Below are 22,775 nucleotides of genomic sequence, written 5' to 3'. Positions count from 1 at the left end.
ACCTTGTCTGGTTAAGCTATTCTCCCATGTAGCTCTGGGAACACACGTGTACTCTGGCAGTGGAACACCAGGATGAATGAACTCTTGTAAATTGTGTGTTTTTTCTGTTTTTGTTTTGACTTCTGATCCTGTGAGGCCGATTCACCTACCCTAGAACATGTGAACACCTGTTACTTATAATTTAAAAACAATACTCCTCTTCAGTATTAATATTTATTTGGGCCTGGGTGTAGGGGAAGCTTGTAAACATTACTTTCAAGAAAAACTAAAGAATTGGATAACCGGGACTCAAAATAGATAGATGTTTAATTTCCCAAGAAATCCTACCGCAAGCTCTCCTGGATACAGTATGGGAGACACTTTCCCATTGTGCGTAAGCTGTCTTGGGTATGGTATGAAGGATTCTGGGTAGTCCATGTGAGAGTGGTTTCTTGGATAGGAAATTCTGAGTAGCATTCATGCTCCACATTTTGATGTTGTCCTTGACTTGCTCCCCCACCCTCTAAGCCTATGGACTTGCAGGACGTGCACCAGCGCATCAAGGATAACGTGGAGGTGCTGCAGGACTTTGGGACAAAACGGGATGCTGAGCGAACACGGGCGGAGTACCTGACTCTACTTCGCCATGATCTTGCAACCTACTACAGCTATGGAGACTTTCTGATTGAGAAGCTTATGGATCTCTTTCCTGTGTCTGAGGTAAGGGCACAGTGTCCGCACTACTGTGCCGCTTCATTTTCTTTTCTTTTTAACTGCTCTTTTCCTGTCCTCCTCTCGCCTCCTCCTGCCTTTCTTGGACACTCGTCTTCCCATCCACCTTTTACTTCTGCTTCCCTATTTCTGTACTAAACGTTTCTTGTTTTTACAATTTGTTTCATCTCAATGTGTATTTTTTCACATATCCTCTTTCTCACATTGTATTTCTAGTTTCTTTGTTCCTCTGTTTCTATTTTCATGTCTTTGAGTGGTTGCTCCTCTCTGCAGCTTCACTTTCGACTATTATTTTACATTTTTCTTCCTAGATTACTTCCTTTATGTTAGTTTTGTTTCTATAGTACACATGTTGATTAGTGAGCACAAGATAATAATAGTTAGGATGAAATCCTCTGATTACTGAGATTCCTCTGTTAGAAAAAAACAGCCCTCATCCACAATTTGTGGCATGCTTCATTGTTAGGCTTATCCCACAACAAAAATACAATATTGTGTTTTGATGGGCTCTATCAAGTTGTGGGAGCATGGGATATTTTAGATAGGGACCAGAATGATTGAAAACGTATACAATTGATAATACCTAGGGTTAAAGCCCTCAACTTCAGTTTATTATGGGCTACCCTGACAGGGTTAAAAGAAGTAGTACATTGGTGTGATGGTAATGAAGTATTCTTGTCCTACCCTCTTTAATTTCAATTTGGTTGAGATGTTTTCCCGATTCCTTTTATCCAACTGGGTTAGTGGCTTCATCGGGGCATAAAAGTTCAATATATCTGTTCACTTCTCTGAAGCCAGTCAGTCAGAAATGTGGACAGACAGCAGAACACAGTAATCCAAAAATTACTTTGTTAATGTTTTGCCTAAAGAATTTTCTTTATGTAAAAAACATTTGTTTACAACATAGACACATAGTAGTTCATTTGAGAGAACACAAGTCATGCATTAATGATGAAACATGGCAAAGAGGTGTGGCACGACACACAGATGTGATGAAAAGACAGATTCTGTCTGGAGGAAGACTCTAGTCACCCCATCTTATAAACTTACCCTGTGCAACAAAGGTACCCGCTTGACCTGGGAATTCAGGAGGAGGAGCATCTCCCTGTCGTCACTCCTGCCGAATAAGAACTTGCTCACAAAAAATATTCCCATAATAGGTTATATTACTTTACTAATATAGTCTCCCAGAAAAGACCAAGATGGCACCAGACCATAAGAATAGGTATTTTTACATTGTCAGCCTGGTATCTGGGTACTCTGTGTTACTGGCAAATTCAGATAATGTTGGGCTTATGTTTCTTAGCCCCCGGATAAAGTATTTGTAAATATCATGAATATAGAACAGAATTGCCCTCTGTTGTCCATATTCAGTTGTGGTGGTAGCAATCGTTCTATCCTCCATGCTGATCCTTGTTATTAAAGAATATGGCAAGAAGCAGTTTAGCCTCTACATAAATAGTGCAGAACCTTAGACAAGGTTTTGCAGCGTGAATCTTTCTGGATTCACTATGCTGTGCATATTCCGCAATCTGGTGGTTGGGTCCGGAATAGTAGTCTTTTTTTCTCTTTTTCTCTTTTTTTTTTTTTTGTCGTAGCCCAGGTGGGCGTCGACGTCCCACCATTTGGTGTCCTTTCGGTGACGTCGGCGTGCTTCCGGCAGAAGCTACCACCCTTGGGCGCCATCTTCAGATTCTTTTTTCCGCCGTTGGGTCTGGATCGTCGCGTGAAGCTCCAGAAGTTTTGGAGGAGGAAAGAAGAAAATACAGCAGAAATTCACAGGTGAAGACCTAAGAACATCGACAAAAGAGGACCTTTAGTGAGGAGACGACGAAGAAAGGAGAGAACTTCGAAATCTTCGACCTCCTTGAAGGAATGCGCACACAGGGGGCCCCCTGAGCGCAGGGATGTACAAGACGCCGTTTAAATTCTGCAAGAACTGCCACCACAAGTTCGCACAGAAGGACCAGCACCCAGTCTGCAACCTCTGCCTGCCAATCGACCACGAAAGCAGAGACTGCAACGCCTGCTCCGTCTTCAAGCCGAAGACACTCCGAATTCGAGAAGGACAGAGGACGGCTCACCACACGATGCAGGGCAAGGGCCAAGCCCCGACGCTCTATGAACTTGGCCTCTCCACCAACGATGAGGACAACATCGCCGAAGGACCAGATGACTTCACGGTCGCTGAGACCGATAAGAGTACGCCTGATAAGGTAGGAGAGTCTACGACCCCGAAAACTCCCACAGGGCCTCGAAAACCTGAGGCAGACTCCCGAAAGTCAGAGCACAGAGCCTCGAAAGGAGCACCGGCGCCGAGCAAATCGACGACCGAAGCTGCATCCTTCGAAAAAGAGCCCAGCGGATCCTCCGAGAAGGACTCCCGGAGGCAGGCGACGTCGAAAGAAAAAGAGCCGAAGAAAGCTTCGACGACGACGCCGAAAAGGGCGGCCGAAACGCTCGACGACGAACAGGCCGCAGAAATGCAGAGAAAAAAGAGAAGGCTCGAGGCCGAAATGGAGAACATCCTCCAGAGAAAGAAGGACTTTGACGAAAAAATGAAAAGTTACAAGATTCCCCCGAAGCCGGCACCGACCATCGCTGAGGTACAGGAGATCGAAGAGTTCGACATCGAAGAGCCGCCGAAAACTCCGGAACCTTCGGAGCACGAAGAGGAGGAGGACCTCTACCACACAGAGGGGGATTACGGGGAACAGCAGTCAAGCTACGGTTCAGGTTCCTCGACGGCCCAAGACCAGGAATGGCAGGACATCGAGGCCGAAAACCCAGAGGAGGCGGTAGAAACATACCCCTCGAGGCCTTCGCCACCGGATGACATTGGGGCATACAATGAGGTGGTAAGAAAGGCGGCAACAGCATCTGAAAGAAACAGGTTAGTATTAGATTCCTTACCTTAGAATATCCCCAGGCGTCAGTCTGGATCCGGAAACTTTTGCGTAGCAGTACCCCTGCGCGTCGGTAGGCGTCGTCTGCAGGCGTCCCCTGCGGCTCCGCGTCGTTGGCGTCGTGCGCCGTGATGACGTCGCTGGAGTATATAGACGCCGCCTCCGCGCGCTGACGTCAGTTCTTCTTTTTTCTGCGCCAGTTAGCGCAGATCCGAAGAGCAGTACTCCGGTCTTTTGACCAAGTTTTTGTTACATCTAACTCTCTTCAGGTGCCGGTAGGATGCCAGGTTTTAAAAGTTGCGACGAGTGCGACCGCCTGATGTCGGTCACCGACCACCATCGACTCTGCCTCCGGTGTCTGGGCCCGGACCACGACGTGGAGTCCTGCGTCGACTGCCGGGCCTTGACGAGTAAGGCTAGGCGGGAGCGGTCCCGCAAGCTGCTCGAGCTCCGGGTGTCGGCCCCGCGTCGTGAGCGGTCCCGGTCCGGTCGGAGGTCGAGGGAGCGGTCGAGAGAACGATCGCGGAGCCGCTATGAGCGCTCCGGGAGTCGCCACCATTCCTCCGGTTCCTCCGGTTCCTCAGGTAAGTGAAAGAAGTCGGGGCGTCGTCATCGTACCCCCGACTCCCCCCGACGCCCGCGTGATGCGGCCGGGGGTTCGGGTGGCCCCACCCCCGCGTGGGTCGCCGACGCCGTCTGCCCTATACCCGTCGGTCCCTGGGGAAGGCGCATCGCGCGAGGAGATTGAGGAGTTCCTCATGGCTATGAGGGCGATGTCTCCTCCGGCGGGGCCTACGGCGCCTGCGGGCCCGTCGGTCCCGTCTGGGGGCCCGAGCGGTTCGGGGGCACCTGCCCCGACGCCGCCGGGTGCTCCGGCCCCGACGCCGCCGGCGGCTCAGGCCCCGGCGCCGCTGGGCCCTTCAGGGTCGTCGCCGGCTGGTCAACCGGCCTCTCCGGCGCCGATTCCATCGGGGCAACCCGTGGTGCCGCCTCCGCGCGGCGCCGTGACTCCGCCGTCGGTTCCGGCCGGCGTCGGGGCTCCGGCGCCAGCGCCGCGCGGCGCCACCCCCATTCCCTCTCTGTCTCCTGACGCGGAGTCGGACCGGCATCGTCCGACGCCGAGTCCGGCGCCGTTGGGGCCCCTTGGCTCCGAGGAGCCGGTCTATATCGTTGACTCGAACTATGGCGATGAGGACGATTATGGAGAGGGTTGGGAGGGGTCTGAGGACCCTTTGTCACGAGCATGCCAGTACGACGTGGACTGGGTAGGTGACTTAGGTGATGCCAGTGGTCTGGACGAGTCGCCTAACCCTGGGTTCGTCTCGCCTCCCACTGTGGCGTCGGAGGCTGGGGCTGCCTATTCGGTGGTACTGATGAGGGCTGCCAAGGCCTTGAGCCTTGAGCTCCCAGTCGCTAAGGTGAAGCCTAACATCCTCACCGAGGTATTCAAACCGCAGTCATGCCCACAGGAGCCTCTGCTGCCGTTTAATGACGCCCTGACGGATGTCCTTTTGGGCACCTGGGCCAGGCCCGCTTCCGGTTCACCTGTTGACCGAAACGTTGCCAGGCGTCACCGTCCGTGTTCGGACGACCCTGCCTTCCTCTCCACCCATCCCTCCCCGGAGAGTCTGGTGATCCAAGCCTCCACTTCCCAGTCCGCATTCCCGACGGCCCCGCCCGATCGGGAATCTAAGCGATATGACCAGTTTGGCAAGAAGGTCTTCTCGTCTTTGAGTGCAGGACTGCGATCTTGCAATACCGCATGCCTCCTAGGCCGCTACACCCACTCTCTGTGGGATACGGTCGCGGAGTGTCTGCCGCAATGCCCGCAGGAGGTGCGGGACAAGCTCAACCAGGCCTTGGTTGAAGGCCGGGACGCGGCGAGGTATTCCATACGGTGTGGTCTTGACACGACCGACTCGCTGGGACGGGCGATGTCCACGACGGTGGCGATTCGTCGCCATGCTTGGCTGAGATCCGCCAACTTCTCGCCGGATGTCCAGAATGCCCTCATGGACATGCCTTTCGATGGCAGTCGCCTGTTCGGCGATAAAGCGGACAACGCGCTTGAGCGCTTCAAGGACTCCAGGGTCACGGCCAAGTCCTTGGGTCTCTCGACCCAGCGCCAGCAGACTGGTTCGTTTCGCTCCTTTCGTGGCCACGGAAGGGGCGGTCCCACACGTGCTGCCAGCCACGCACCGCAGAACGCTCCTCAGCGCGGTGGCGGCCGTGGATTCCGCCGGGGTGGCGGTAGGGGACAGCGGCGAGGTCAGTCCACACCTCCCCCCGCAGCAGCCTCCAAATCTTCCTAGTCCGAGCTTTCGGGCCCATGCGACGCCAGTGGTAGGCAGGGTTCGCCATCACCACTCCCGCTGGCGCACGATCACATCGGACAGGTGGGTGCTGCAGCTCGTCCGAAGGGGCTACTCCCTCCCCTTCGAGACCACTCCTCCAGCCATGCCACCGCAGAACCACCGTGTGTCGGGGGACCACTTGACACTTCTGCAGGAGGAAGTTACGGCCCTCTTGGCCAAGGGGGCCATCAAGCGCGTTCCTGGGCCAGAAGTAGGGTGTGGTTGCTACTCCCACTACTTTCTGGTACCCAAGAAGGACAAAGGGGGCCTATGTCCTATCTAGGACCTACGGAACGTCAACGGCTTCCTCCGGAAGGAGAAGTTCAAGATGTTGACTTTGGCTCAGGTCTTGGCTGCTCTAGACCCACAAGACTGGATGGTAGCGTTGGACTTGCAGGATGCGTATTTTCACATCCCCGTCCTGCCGGCCCACCGGCGTTACCTGCGGTTCACGGTAGGCCACGAGCACTTTCAGTTTATCGTGCTCCCATTCGGCCTTACCAGCGCCCCACGGGTGTTCACGAAAGTGATGGCGGTGGTCGCAGCTCATCTGCGCCGGTTAGGGGTTTCAGTCTTCCCCTACCTCGACGACTGGTTGTTGAAGGCGGGCTCGCCCCAAACAGTCGTCCACCACCTTCAGATGACGGCAGACCTCCTGCACGAGCTGGGGTTTTCCATCAATGTGCCGAAATCACACCTGTGTCCCTCTCAAAAGCTCCTTTTCATCGGAGCGGTTCTCGACTCGGCACAGTTTCGGGTTTATCCTCCGGAACGGCGAGTCCGGGACATTCAGGCTCTGATTCCCATCTTTCAGCCGTTGTCCCGGGTTTCGGTCAGGTTGACGCTGCGGCTTCTGGGGCTGATGGCCTCCTGCATCCTTCTGGTGCATCACGCCAGATGGCGGATGCGGGCTCTGCAGTGGGACCTGAAGTTTCAGTGGGCCCAGCATCAGGGCAACCTGTCCGACCATGTCCTGATCTCGGAGGGCGCTGCGAGACAGTTGCAATGGTGGCTTACGGACCGCGATTGGGTCAGGGGCAGATCCCTCTCCCTTCCCCAACCGGAGCACGTAGTTGTGACGGACGCGTCCCTCCAGGGCTGGGGAGGCCACTTGGGAGAGGCGGAGATCAGAGGCATCTGGTCTCCGGCGGAGTCCCGGCACCATATCAACATGTTGGAGCTGCGGGCGATTCGCCTAGCACTGAAGGCATTCCTCCCCTTTGTCAACGGGAGTGTAGTGCAGGTGTTCACGGACAACACCACCGCCATGTGGTACTGCAACAAACAGGGCGGTGTGGGGTCGTGGACCCTTTGCCAGGAGGCTCTGCGCCTCTGGCAATGGCTGGAACGTCAGGGCGTGACTCTGACGGTTCAACACCTGGCAGGTTCTCTGAACGCCAGGGCGGGCGAACTCAGCCGTCGGTGCTCGGTGGATCACGAATGGCGTCTGAACTCGGACGTGGCGAACGGCCTCTTTCAGCAATGGGGAGAGCCTTGGTTAGATCTATTCGCCACAGAAGAGAACGCGCAATGTCATCAGTTCTGCGCGTTGGAGTTTCCAAGACGGCACTCGCTCGGCGACGCCTTTCGGCGCGAGTGGAGTTGCGGTCTGTTGTACGCCTTTTCGCCTATACCACTTCTGCCCAGAGTGCTGAAGAAGATCAGGCGCGACCGGGCCCAAGTTATCCTTGTGGCTCCGGACTGGGCTCGAAGATACTGGTATCCCGAGCTACTCAGCATGTCAGTCGGTCCCTCGATCCGCCTGCCCCTTCAGGAGGACCTTCTGTCGCAGCAGCAGGGGACGGTCCTCCACCCGAACCTGTCCAGCCTCCACCTCCATGCGTGGAGATTGAGCGGCGACAGTTGAGGCCATTCGACTTGCCTCCTGAAGTCTGTGATGTGATTCTGGCAGCCAGGCGTCCCTCCACAAAGTCGGTATACGCCTGCCGGTGGAACAGATTTGTGGCATGGTGCACAGCAAAGGCTGTGGATCCCCTTTCTGCCCCTCTTTCCGAGGTTCTCCTCTTCCTTCTTTCTCTTGCCCAGCAGGGCTCTGCTCTGGGCACTATCAAGGGCTACCTTTCTGCCCTTTCCGCCTTCTTAAGGCTACCTGATCAGCCATCTTTATTCAAGTCCCCTATTGTACTGAGATTCTTGAAAGGCATCACGCACATGTATCCACCTGTTCCGTTCGTGATGCCTCAGTGGGACTTGAACCTGGTTCTGACATTCTTGATGTGTGCTCCCTTTGAGCCGCTTCATTCCTGTCCTCTCCGTCTTCTCACTTTAAAGACGGCCTTCCTGGTTGCCATCACCTCTGCCAGGAGAGTGAGTGAGCTCCAGGCTCTTTCTGTTAAACCTCCTTTCTTGTCCGTTCATCCTGACAAGGTGGTTCTTAGAACTAGACCTTCTTTCCTGCCCAAAGTAGTTTCTGCTTTTCACATCGGGCAGTCCATCACCTTACCCTCCTTCTTCCCGCCTCCGCATCCTTCAAAAGATGAAGAGCGGCTCCATCGTCTGGACCCAAAACGTGCGCTTTCATTTTATATGGATCGCACACGCCAGTTCCGGGTGGATGACCAACTGTTTGTTGGCTACGTGGGTGAGAAGAAGGGAAGGGCGGTACAGAAACGAACCATCTCTCGGTGGGTCGTCCTGTGCATCAAAGCATGCTACTCTTTGGCTCGGAAGGAGCCTCCTGTTGGGCTGAGGGCCCATTCCACTCGGGCCACGGCGGCTACTACTGCCCTGGGCCGGGGAGTCCCCTTGCAGGACATTTGCCAGGCGGCTACGTGGGCCTCGCTGCACACCTTTGCGAGGCATTACTGCCTGGACAGTCAAGTCCGGAGGGACGGCTTCTTTGGCCGTTCGGTCCTCCAGGATTTTCTGGTGTAGGATTGTATTGGTTCGCAGACCCACCACCGGGGTTGGTGTTGCTGGGGTATCTATTCTAAGGTAAGGAATCTAATACTAACCTGTTTCTTTCAGATGAACAAGTTACTTACCTTCGGTAACGATATATCTGTAAGAAACAGTAGTTAGTATTAGATTCCTTACCGCCCCACCCATCCTCCCCGTTCTGCGAACTTATACCTAGGGTTAAGGACATCCCTTTCAGGGCCCTAGTTTCATATGGCACCAGTGTTAGTTCTCACATGGCTCTGCGTGTTCTGGCGCGGAAAAGCTGTGTGCAAAGAACTGACGTCAGCGCGCGGAGGCGGCGTCTATATACTCCAGCGACGTCATCACGGCGCACGACGCCGACGACGCGGAGCCGCAGGGGACGCCTGCAGACGACGCCTACCGACGCGCAGGGGTACTGCTACGCAAAAGTTTCCGGATCCAGACTGACGCCTGGGGATATTCTAAGGTAAGGAATCTAATACTAACTACTGTTTCTTACAGATATATCGTTACCGAAGGTAAGTAACTTGTTCTTATGGAATTAAGCTGGAAGAGGAGAAGCCAAAAGCAGACTTCCTGCTCGAGACACTGCTCCCCATACAGACAAGGAGCCAGTTCCTGCCCATGCTCAAGAGTATCACGGCCCAGGGAAAAGAGGCCTTCAAGGACCTGGCTACATGCAGATCTGTAATGCCGAGGACCGAGAAGAAGTACAAATTCTCCTCCGAAGACCCAGCTTACATCAAGGGTTCCGTCACAGCGGATTCTATCATCGCTGCAACGGCCAGGAAAAGGGCAAACGTCCCAACAACGTCCGGACCCCCACCTGACAAAGAAAGCAGGAGGATGGACCTAACGGGCAGGAAGATTGAGAGAAACGCTGCAACGCACTGGCGGATGGCGAATTCCAACGCCCTCCTGAATAGGCATCAATACCAGCACTGGGAGGAGATGGGACAGTTGCTCAAGCACCTCCCGGAACAATACCGTGACAGAGGAGCACACCTGGTAGAGGAAGGGAAGAGCATCGCCAACTCATGCCTGAAGAAAGCCTTGGACGGGGCAGAAACATCCAGCAGACTGATGGCTATAGGCATCACTGAAAGAAGGATCTCAGGATTCAAGGCTGAAGTCCAGAACAACATCCTGAACACACCCTTCAGCGGTGAAACATTGTTCTGAGCCCCAGTTGATGATAAGCTCACCCAACTGAAGAAGGACAACGAGACGGCAAGGTCCATGGGAGCCCTGCAGTTCAGAGGGATGAGAAGGGGCACTCCGTCGCGGAGGCCGAACGGCAGAGGTGGAAGCCAGCGAGGAGATTCTCACCAGAGTTTCCACCAGGGGCAACAGAGTGACAGCCAAGGCCACCAGGGGCAGCAGAGGCAAAACTGGAACTACCAAGGCAGGGGCCAGTCCTTTCGATCGAGAGGAAATGGACGGGGCCAGAGAAGAAGAGGCGGCGAACAGCCCCCCTCTAAGTGGCTTCACACGAGAGAAGGTGCTCTACCACCCACACCCTCCGGGGGAGGAGCACGGGAAAACAAAGAGGAGAGGGCTACACGGACAAGACACAAAGGAACATGCAACTCCGGTAGGAGGAAGATTGAGATTTTTTCTCCAGGAGTGGAGAAAAATAACAGACAAGTGGATACTCAATATTATGCAGTTCGGGTACTGCATAGAGTTGGAAAAAAGGCCACCAAACAGAAAACCAAAGAAAAGACAGCACTCAGGAAGAGAGCTGCAACTACTGCAAGAGGAAGCCCAAGAACTCCTCCTCAAAGCGGCCATAGAACGGGTCCCCTTCAAAGAACGGAACATGGGAGTGTACTCAAACTACTTCCTAGTGCCAAAGGTGGACGAAAGCCTAAGACCCATCCTGGATCTACGGTTCCTGAACAAATACGTCAAAACTCAAAAATTCAAAATGACGTCCCTACAAGAGGTCATTCCTCAGATAAAAGCAGGGGACTTCTTGTCTACCATAGACCTCAAAGATGCATACCTGCACATCCCCATGAACAAGCAGCACAAGCACATGCTAAGGTTCACAGTAAACAAGGATCACTACCAATTCACAACCCTAGCTTTCGGCCTAAAGTCCGCACCAAGGGTGTTCACCAAATGCCTTGCGGCAGTGGCCGCACACCTAAGGAGAAAGGGGATACACGTGTACCCCTACCTCGACGACTGGCTGGTGAAGGCAAACTGCTACAGGACATGCAAAGAGCATGCAGAACAGGTGACAGGAGCGCTAGCATACCTGGGGTTCTCCATACACTGGGGCAAAAGCTCGATGGAACCAGAGCAGGTGAAGATCTTCCTGGGAGCCCAGATCGACACCATACAATGCAGAGTCTTACCGAGCGAAAAGAGAACGCTCAGCCTACTGAGGGAGAAACGTCACTACCAGAAGGGGCGATCTCTGACAGTGAGGACTGTGAGCAAGATCTTGGGGATGATGGCATCATGCATCCACCTGGTCCCCAATGCACGCCTACAAATGAGACCACTCCAAGAGTGGCTGCAACAACAATGGTCACAAGCTACAGGAAGTTGGGAGGATCTAGTGGTTGTAACACACAGGGTGCAGGAAGAGATAAGGTGGTGGACCAAGGAGAGAATAACAGAAGGGAAACCTCTAACACCACCGGACCCAACAGTGACCATCACCACAGACGCATCCCAGAAGGGGTGGGGCGCACACATGAACAGGCTCAGAGTGAGGGGTCTGTGGAGCCCTACAGATGCAGTCAGGCACATCAACTACCTGGAACTGAAAACTGTGTTGCTAGCCCTCAAGGCCTTTCAGAAACACCTACACAACCGGAAGGTGCAAACAGACAACACCACAACAATGTTTTACATAAACAAACGGGGGAATTCAATCGTTCCCGCTGTCAAACTTGGCACAAGAGATCTGGAAATGGGCCATACCACTAAAAATAGACCTGCTAGCCATACACCTGCCAGGGAAGGACAATGTGGAAGCGGATTGGCTCAGCAGGCAGACTTCAGCATCCCACGAGTGGGAACTCAACAGTCAGGAAACAGAGAGTCTATTCAGGAAGTGGGGCACCCCAACAATAGACCTATTTGCAACACACCGGAATGCAAAATGCCAATACTTTGCATCCAGGCAACCAGAGGCACGGTCCCAGGGGAATGCCCTATGGATAAGCTGGTCAAAAACATTTGCCCCCGATACCACTGATCCCCAGGGTGCTCAACAAATGCATGAAGAGCAACATGACGCTCATCCTGGTGGCACCACAATGGGCCAGACAGACGTGGTATTCTCAGATAATGGAGATGGCGCAGGGGCCTCCCCACAAGTTCTCAAAAAGAAGAGACCTACTCTCCATGGAAAACGGAGGAATCCTACACCCAGAGCCAGAGAGCCTCAACCTCTCAGCCTGGCTCCTGAGGACTTAGAATTTGCACACCTGAAACTACCAGAGAGCACCCTGCGGGTGCTGCGAGAGGCAAGAAGGCTCAGCACACGCAAGTGCTATGGGGAAAAGTGGAAAAGATTCACTCAATGGTGTTGCAAGAAACAACTCCAAAGGAGACTGACCAAGGAGTCCACGGTGCTAAGGTACCTCACACACCTAATCAAGGCAAAGCTAAGCTCATCCTCACTGAGAGTGCACCTAGCAGCGATTGTGGCATACACAAGAGGAGAAACAGGGAGAAGCTTCTTCACATCTCAAGTCGTGAAAAGATTCCTGGAAGGGGCTAAAAGAATAGCACCGCCAAAGAGAATGCCGCCAACGGCCTGGAACTCAAACGTGGTACTGACGGAGCTCATGAATGCACCCTTTGAACCCATCCACAAAGCATCACTGCAAATGTTGACAATGAAGACGGCCTTCCTGGTGGCGATCACCTCACTACGAAGGGTGAGCGAACTGCAGGCACTCACACTGCAGGAACCCTACATTCAGATACACAGCGACAGGGTCGTGATGAGAACTGACCCATACTTCATGCCAAAGGTGGTGTCAAGGTTCCACATGAATCCGAGTATTCAGATCCCTAGCTTCTTCCAAAACCCCACTACAAGCGCTGAGAGGTCGCTCCACACCCTAGACGCAAGAAGGGCTGTGATGCACTACATTGAAAGAACGAAGGACCACAGGAAGACAAAACAGTTCTTCGTGTCCTTCGCTAACAGTTACATGGGCAAACCAGTTACGAAAAACACCATAGCCCGATGGATCGCACAGACAATTCAGTTCTGCCACAAGCAAGCTGGCCAGGAGCTAACAGGAGGGGCACGAGCCCACTCCACCAGGAAGAAAGGAGCAACAATTGCCTTCCTGGCCAACACACCGATTCAGGATATATGCCTGGCGGCAACATGGGCTTCAGTACACACTTTCACGAAGCACTACTGCGTGGATGTACAGATGAACAAGGAAGCACAAGTAGGACAAAAAGTGCTTCAACATATTTTTAGCAACCAACGCTCATCTTCCACCCAACCGCCACAAAAGTAACGAAAACCGCTACAAAATCTATGCACAGCATAGTGAATCCAGAAAAATTCACGCTGCAAAACGAATAGTTTCTTACCTGTCGGTGTAGTTTTGCAGCTTGAAGATCTTTCTGGATTCACTAGCGAACCCACCCGCCTCCGCCAGAAAGATGAGGCTGGAAAAGAGGGTGGAAAAACATGGAAAAGAAAGCAAGTTGGAACAATTACAAAATACGTGGAAACACTAACGTTGAAAGAACGATTAACATACATAGCCATGGATTCACTACAAAGACAAACAAGGAAAAGAGACAGAAAAAAGAATCCGAAGATGGCGCCCAAGGGTGGTAGCTTCTGCCGGAAGCACGCCGTCGTCACCGAAAGGACACCAAATGGTGGGACGTCGACGCCCACCTGGGCTACAACAAAAAGAAAAAGAGAAAAAAAGACTACGATTCCGGACCCAACCACCAGATTGCGGAATATGCACAGCATAGTGAATCCAGAAAGATCTTCAAGCTGCAAAACTACACTGACAGGTAAGAAACTATTCGATATGTAGGCGTAGCAACTAACTATTTCGATCCAGCAAAACTGACATCTGATATGTTCTTGGCTCAGAGAAGAAGACCTTTTGTTTTAGAATTATTTACTTCATGCAGGGATGAATGCTACCAGCAGTGCCTGTAGCCCCTCCCTGGTTGTGTATGAGAGACCAACGGCCCATCTAAAGGAGCAGGCAGGCCGTACAGCACAGTTCCAGGGTCTGAAGTCTGCGCATGGGGGGTGATGTGTCTGCAGGAGGCATACCTTAGGAAGCCATTTCCCAATTTGGCTAAAAAGAAACTAGAATGGAAACTTAAATGAAAAAAAGAATAAATAAATAAAACAACTGTATAATGTTTCAACCATAGGAGAAGCACCAGTATGTAATTCCACCTGTTTTACCAATAATGATTGTCATATCTGTTATATCGCTACATAAAAAAGTGTCATGTCAATAGAGATAAAGTTTAGTTCAATGAGAAATATAGAGTGGACCAGGGAACTTTAGAACAAGAAAATTGACATGGTAAATCAATCATGCGTGGGTATCCTAGCACATGCAAAGAGGAAAAAACAAAAAACACAACTCCCAAATTGTCATTAGCAAACCGGACCGCTGTGCTGTCTGGTAGGCATGGACCTAAAATTGACAGTCCCTTTCTTTTTTGGGACATAGAAACATATTCAAGCAAAAACCACAGAAGCTTCACAGCCTCAGTGGTACCAACCTGCGGCAGCTATCTGACTGACAATTCCATGGTGGTGGGCATAATTTCAGATCTGTCCCTCTGAGAGAAAAGTTTTGCTGTAGAAAAATAAATGCCGAAGTCCCTTTTTAGGTCGCAGCATACCTGGCAGGGCAGCTGTCTAGTTTATTAATGACATCTTGGAGACATTCAGAAAGTTAACCTCGTAAAGCATTCTGCCCGTTGCTTGCCATTGGCTTTGTGGTTTGTAACTCAAGTTTTCTTGCTTTCCATTTGCTGGCATTATTTGTTTACGGCTGTCCAGCTTGAGTTCCTTCCTTCCTTTACCCAAACCTTATTTACAGTATCCTTCTGAGTGTTCCCATTTTATAAACGGGCCTGTAAATCTTTTTCTAGTACGTGCCAAAATTTAAACAAATTGTAGAAGTATTTCAGAATATACCAAAATTAGGCACACAAATACTTTAATACGATCAAAACAAATCATTACACTAAGTGATGCAATTTCCACACATTTTCGTCTGTGCACTGAATTGGTTTAATAGTAAAACTGTAGGTCTGTGCAAGTGTAGTGGTCATTTCCCTTGAAAAGGTGTTGTCTGTAATGGCAGTGTGCTGCCACACCATGAATATTCCACTCTATGCCACTCCACTCTGCTCCACCGCATTCTATTCTGCACCACTCCACTTTTACACCACACTGCACTCTATGCCTCTTTACTCTAACCTGTCCCACTTTACGCCACTGCACTGAATCCCCTGTACTCTACTGCAACACTCAATTCTGTGCCCCTGCACTCAAGCCAATCCACTACACGCCTCTCAAATCTACTCTGCACGACTTTACTCTACACGACTTGATGAATATAATATAATTGCACTCAATGCGACTCTACCTGCACTCTGTTCCACTGCACTCGACGCCACTCTACTCTTAACCACTGCACTCAACGACACTGCACTCTACACTGCATCACTGCTCTCTGTGCCACTCCTCTGTGCCACTCTATACAACTGCACTCTGACACTCTACTCTGCAGCACTTCACTCTTCTCCACTGAATTTTACCCCACTCTACTCTGTACTACTTTACTCCTCTCTACACCACTGCTCTCTGCCACTGCACTCTACTCTGCATCACTCTTTGCTACTCTGCATCAATCTACGCCATGCACTCTATGCCACTTGACTCTACTCTACACGCCACTGCACTCTGCCACTCGACACTACGCCACTGCCTTCTGTATCACTCCATGTCACTGCACTTTAATATGCACCATTCTAATCTACACCACTTTGTTCAACGACGCTGCCTTGCATGCCACTGAATTCAGTGCCACTGCACTCTATGCCACTATACTCTGCAACACTCTATTCCAATGCACTCTACCACCACTCCAATAAATGCCACTCCTGATGACTTTACACTGTGCCACTCAAATACACTACACTCTTTGCCACTCCACTCTAAAACACTCTACTTATCGCAATTCCACTCTACGCCACGCCACGTCACTCTTCTCTATGGCACAAACTTTTACCCATGTTGAACAGCAGCCGCGCTGCTATACAACATGGCTAAAACACAGTGGCAAGCCAATAGCGATTGCTTAGGAAAGACTTATTGGATTTGCCAGTGCTTTTTGGATTAACACTTTCAATCTTGCTTAGAACTCTTGGTCTTGCAGACTTTGACTGGGAACAATCCATCTGACTGGTTCTATTGTGGTTGGCCTCAAATCATGCTTAGCTTCTGGTCTACCCCTTCCATAGATCATTGGATCTTTGTGGGGCTATTTTCACTTAAATCTTGGAAAATTCAAATCTCCAGTTCCCCTTATTGGATATTTGTTGTTTTAATCTTATTTGACTCTTAAAATTTGTCTCTCTGTTTTAAACTTGTTTGTGGAATTTTGTTGTGTTTAATTAAACCTTTTCTACTGTGTATACACTGCTAACATACTTTACACATTGCCTTTGATTTAAACGTGACTGCTTTCTGTCATGGTACCAGGGGTTGAGCACATGTTTATTTAATTTGTGTGGCATCTAGTAGCAGGTATTGGCCTTGTCCTAAGGTGGACACGTGTTCATCCCAAATACTGATCCACTTTCCTACAATCCCACTTCGTGCTCGAGCCCATCTAAACATCATGTCGTGTTTTGGTTTTGGGATAAGTCCAGTAATGATGCATGCCACAAGCTGTGTGTGAGGGCGTTTTTCCTACTAGAATGATTTCCGTGATCCGAGGATCACATCTTAACTATGGTTAGCTTGTGCTCACCAATCAACGTCTGTACTATATATACATTGTGTAAGGCAGGAAGGAACGAGTTCTGTTAGCTCTCTTTCCTCTTTGGTGATACTGATAGTTTTCTTTCTCTAATTCCCCTTAATTGTCATTGTTTGTGCTTCTTGCTCTTTCTCCTCCTGATCCTGGTTTTACTTCTTTATTTTCTACATCTTTTCTTTTTATTCTCATTTCTATATAGCCTGTTTTTGCTTTAGCTGTCTTTTTATCTTTTACTATTGTTTCTTCTTTTAAGCTTTCCATCCTTTGTGATTTCCCTTTTATTTCTCATTCATTTGTTTTGGCCTACTGATTTTTAGGTCTCGCCTGTCGATGCGCATGCGCATCGAGCTTGCGAGCCTATTGCGGCTTATACAAGCTTTAACTAAGAAGCAAGGAATCGTGGCGATTCCTTGCAGTGCCCGTGACTTTTAAGCTCAATGCGCATGTGCATTGAGCTTAAAAGCGCGTGCACAGCCGCCCGCATTCCTCCGACACCTTTGAAGTGAAGCTTAGCTTCACTTCAAAGGCCCGGCTTCTTCACACCCACATGCCGCTCTCGCTCTCCCCGCTCCGCCCCCTCCCCTGCCCGGCCCGGCTTCTTCACACCCACATGCCGCTCTCGCTCTCCCCGCTCCGCCCCCTCCCTTACACTCACCCCTCCTTTCTCCCCTTTAGGCTGCTTTAATTGATTTTTAAACATATTCGATACAGTTAAACATCAGCAATGGTTTCAATCTTGAGACCCTCTTGATGCTGTAGTCGCATGTCCCTCTGTGCGACCCCACCTAAAAGAAGTTGTAGAGCAAGCTACATTAATAGGAGCATTTTACTTCTACAGACACAGCCCCTCGAGCAGCCTTCAACATGCCGCTCTCGCTCTCCCCGCTCCGCCCCCTCCCCTGCCCGGCCCGGCTTCTTCACACCCACATGCCGCTCTCGCTCTCCCCGCTCCGCCCCCTCCCTTACACTCACCCCTCCTTTCTCCCCTTTAGGCTGCTTTAATTGATTTTTAAACATATTCGATACAGTTAAACATCAGCAATGGTTTCAATCTTGAGACCCTCTTGATGCTGTAGTCGCATGTCCCTCTGTGCGACCCCACCTAAAAGAAGTTGTAGAGCAAGCTACATTAATAGGAGCATTTTACTTCTACAGACACAGCCCCTCGAGCAGCCTTCAACATGCCGCTCTCGCTCTCCCCGCTCCGCCCCCTCCCCTGCCCGGCCCGGCTTCTTCACACCCACATGCCGCTCTCGCTCTCCCCGCTCCGCCCCCTCCCCTGCCCGCCGTGTGACCTCGGCTTACACTCACCCCTCCTTTCTCCCCTTTAGGCTGCTTTAATTGATTTTTAAACATATTCGATACAGTTAAACATCAGCAATGGTTTCAATCTTGAGACCCTCTTGATGCTGTAGTCGCATGTCCCTCTGTGCGACCCCACCTAAAAGAAGTTGTAGAGCAAGCTACATTAATAGGAGCATTTTACTTCTACAGACACAGCCCCTCGAGCAGCCTTCATCGAAAAGAAGTTACGTAGAAATTTGCATTGAGAAGAGGATCTTCCCTCCTAGTCACAGACCCCTCCCCCCCCTTGAGTGGAGCCCCTATCTCCACCCCCGGCTATTGACTCTTCCACTGGGTCACTGCTTCACAATTCACACCTAGACAAAAAACTAGCTATTATGACAGTTGTGTGGCGGAAGTGTCTTTCTTGGTGCGTTTGTACCCTTGGCACAAGCGGAGGCAGATCATGCACGAGCAGAGCACACCCTGCCGTGAATATAGCTTATCACCCTCATGCGCTATAAACGTCTTGCATTAGTCACAAAGCAGACATATTTATTTTGCTTGTTATAAATAATGAGCTACAGAGCAGTGCTCTATTTTTTACTTGTTAAAAAATGTGGTAAATTGATCACAATGTCACTTTTTAATGTTAATCTCTACTTTGAAAGCTTTCCCAATTGTGAGTTAATAAATACTAAACTAAACCTCAAAACATTGCTTAGAAAGCATATAAAATCGAATTCATTTAATTGAAATTTTATAAGTGTATAACATATTTGGCATGCTGAACAACAAATTGCAAAACACAAATTCGCCATATATCTGTTGCTCGTACATATCCTTCGATAACTACTGAAACCGGGCATTGGTCATGGCAATTAAAGATGTGCTGGGGTACAACAATGTTCTGTGTACCTGATATACCTAACCTTGCCAAATTATAATTGTAGTAGTTGTGAATGCGTTGCCCATGCAGGGCGAACATATGTTAACCTGTATCTTAAAAGAGTATGTAGATTGATCCTATCTTCTAATTGTCAATACAAATAAATTTTAAAAAGATGTCCTTTTTTCAGAAATGTTAGCTTACCAATGACTAAACATTGCACATCGCATTAATGTTATCACATTAGTTTACGTTTGGGAATTCATAAAGACTTGATGTAGTTCCCTTGATATGAAGTTGCCTTCTTTGGCTTTCACAAAGTATTTGATCAATAAATAGAGAGGTCCTCTGTTGCTTTAGGTTGGCTGCCCATTTATTCTCAAACACAGCTTGGCCAGGTTGGATTCGAAGCTCACCCTCACTCACCCTCACTCACCCTCACTCACCCTCACTCACCCTCACTCACCCTCACTCACCCTCACTCACCCTCACTCACCCTCACTCACCCTCACTCACCCTCACTCACTCACCCTCACTCACCCTCACTCACCCTCACTCACCCTCACTCACCCTCACTCACCCTCACTCACCCTCACTCACCCTCACTCACCCTCACTCACCCTCACTCACTCACCCTCACTCACTCACCCTCAAACCCTCACTCACCCTCACTCACCCTCACTCACCCTCACTCACCCTCACTCACCCTCACTCACCCTCACTCACCCTCACTCACCCTCACTCACCCTCACTCACCCTCACTCACCCTCACTCACCCTCACTCACCCTCACTCACACTCACCCTCACCCTCACTCACCCTCAACCCCTCACCCTCAACCCCTCAACCCCTCACCCTCAACCCCTCACCCTCAACCCCTCACCCTCACCCCCTCACCCTCACTCACCCACCCTCACCCACCCTCACCCTCACTCACCCTCACCCTCACTCACCCTCAACCCCTCACCCTCACTCACCCTCAACCCCTCACCCTCATTCACCCTCAACCCCTCACCCTCACCCTCACTCACAACACATATTGTGTTACAATAGGTGTCACATTTGCGAAAGATAAAACTATCTAGAGATGTAGCATAACGACCAGAGCTGCCATATAAGTCACATAAATACAAAACATGTTGCATTCCAAATGCTATAGGTGTCACATTCGCAAAAGTTATAACTATTGGCATTGGAAATGACAAAGCCATCAATTTAGCAATTTTAACAACGAAAAAATAAATAAATTGTCATTTACAAGACCAATAACTACAACTTTTCTAATGCGAAACCTATTGCATTCCAACCCCACTCACCCACGCAACGCCACTCTCACACGCAACGCCACTCTCACACGCAACGCCACTCTCACACGCAACGCCACTCTCACACGCAACGCCACTCTCACACGCCACTCATCCACGCAACGCCACTCATCCACGCAACGCCACTCATCCACGCAACGCCACTCATCCATTTGCAAAACGAAAAAAGTTAAACTCTTCTATTGCGAGACCTATTGCATTTTCAATGCTTGTTTTTGTTTGTTGTATTTTCTTACCTTTTTGCCTTTTTCTTTTTTCTTCCCTCCCTCCCTCCTGCTCTCTCCTGCTTATTCAACAGTTTTATTTCTTTCCAGCTAGTGGATTTTCTAGAAGCAAATGAGGTGCATCGTCCAGTCACCATCCGAACAAACACACTGAAGACTCGACGCCGAGATCTAGCTCAGGTGAGGTGACTGGTGTCAACTTGTCAAGCTTCCCGCTGTTGCAGCAAATTTCAAATGGCTCTTTGCACTTTCTAACCCCTTGCACTTTTTCTTTGCTTAGGCCTTGATTAACCGTGGGGTGAACCTCGACCCACTGGGGAAGTGGTCCAAGACAGGCCTAGTTATTTTTGATTCCTCTGTGCCGATTGGTGAGTAGAAAGTATGATGTGGGAGGATTTAATTTATCGTTTGGTGCCTGTGTTAACTTTTTTTTATGGGATTGGTATGGCGGTGCCCAGTGATTGCAATATTGCATCTACTTTTTCTGCCGCTCAGGTGCCACCCCAGAGTATCTAGCAGGACACTACATGCTTCAGGGAGCCTCCAGCATGCTTCCTATCATGGCTTTGGCACCGCAGGAGAATGAGCGCATCCTGGATATGTGTTGTGCACCTGGAGGCAAAACCAGCTACATCGGTATGATTTGGATTTTTTTCAGCCTGTCTACCAACCTTTATTTGTTGTTTTCATTTTGCTTCTACCTTGTAATATCTCTCTTATGGCCAGTCTCTCCCTAAAACAGTTTTTCATGCAAGAACTCTGCCTCTTCTGTCATTTGTCAGGCCTTTTTATACCATATATTTCTCTCCATTGCCCAGACAAGTCCTTATCTCACAGATTTCCCTCTGCTCTGCCTTCCTCCTCTGACCATACTTTTTCCCCCAAAGCCCCTCTTTACCTACTCTCTTTCCCAGAAAACATCTCCAGGCTTGTTTGTGCAAGATTTTCCTAATCCTCCTCCTCTCTCTGCCCTGCTCTAGCTCAGCTAATGAAGAACACGGGTGTAGTTCTGGCAAATGACGTAAATGCTGATCGCCTCAAGAGTGTGGTGGGAAATCTGCACCGTCTAGGAGTCACCAACGCTGTTATCAGCAACTGTGATGGGCGAGAGTTCCCCAAGGTGAGAGGTTTGCTTCAACCGCAGGTCAAAAATGCCCTCCGCTTAAGTATTCCCTCTATAACAAGGCTAGTGTGAGGTTGCTTGTCTCCAGCAGCAGTTGGACTAGCTCATGTTATGAAGGAAATAACACAGCTTGGCAATGGTATTAGAGTGAGTTCTGTTCTGTGAATATTACACTGAAACGTATTTGTAATATTCACCATTGCATGGTGTCTCGGAGCAGATACCTCCAACCCTGAGACATGTGAGAGTAAATGTGGCTTAAGGAATGCTGTATGTTGAGGACTGTTAATGGTGCCTGCATTGTGTTGAGATTTGTCTATTCTGAAAAGCTGTTCTTAATAGTGAATCTTAAAGACAGAACATCTTCATCAAAGGTTCCCCAAACCTCTTCTATTCCAGGTGATTGGAGGCTTCGATCGTGTACTCTTGGATGCCCCCTGCAGCGGGACAGGAGTTATTTCCAAAGACCCAGGAGTCAAAACTAACAAGGTATTGTATGGAGAATTGCATCTGGTCAAGATATGAGATGGGGCTATCCCATGTGTTTATCATACTATCTTGGTACTGTCACACGTGAGGGCAGGTGCTCTGGTAAAAATAGTCGAGGCGTGTTACTAATTTCCATTTGGTCATCAAAAAACGGAAAGCACAATGAACTTGGAGACAAACTTGCTTCCTCGTTTGGTTGCTGTACTCTGTTAACTCTGACTTCAAAAAGGTTGAAATCATGTTTAAAATATTAATGTCTGGCATCTCACCATAGGCAATGGCTTTTAACGCACACTCTTTCTGTGCAGATTTATTTGTGTTGTAATACATTTGGTATACCCCTCCAAAGAGCTTCACAAATTCATGGTCTCTGATCTTTTACTCACCCATACCTTAAACACCATTACTTTGGGTCTTATTGCTCTTATTGTTTGGGTCTTATCTGTTTTCTAGCTGTCCTTAGGATTTGCCAGGCAGAATTAAATTCTACGTTAATCTTCATTAATGTGTTTGAGCTGAAATGGTTGCTTGAAAATG

General features: G+C 49.9%; 1 protein-coding gene across 1 annotated transcript in view; it reads left to right on the top strand.

The window, feature by feature from the left end:
- NOP2 (NOP2 nucleolar protein) overlaps window positions 1-22,775 on the top strand; it is a 95,711-nt gene that overhangs the window by 48,127 nt on the left and 24,809 nt on the right. The window contains exons 8-13 of the mRNA XM_078651556.1: window positions 500-699; window positions 20,717-20,806; window positions 20,907-20,994; window positions 21,122-21,262; window positions 21,607-21,746; window positions 22,149-22,238. Of these exons, the coding sequence (XP_078507682.1) occupies window positions 500-699; window positions 20,717-20,806; window positions 20,907-20,994; window positions 21,122-21,262; window positions 21,607-21,746; window positions 22,149-22,238 (749 nt within the window). The remainder of the gene's footprint in view (window positions 1-499; window positions 700-20,716; window positions 20,807-20,906; window positions 20,995-21,121; window positions 21,263-21,606; window positions 21,747-22,148; window positions 22,239-22,775) is intronic.

This window comes from Lissotriton helveticus, chromosome 7, assembly GCF_964261635.1.
Source record: "Lissotriton helveticus chromosome 7, aLisHel1.1, whole genome shotgun sequence".
NCBI classification, from domain to species: Eukaryota; Metazoa; Chordata; class Amphibia; order Caudata; family Salamandridae; genus Lissotriton; species Lissotriton helveticus.
This window is presented reverse-complemented; position numbering and strand designations above follow the sequence as displayed.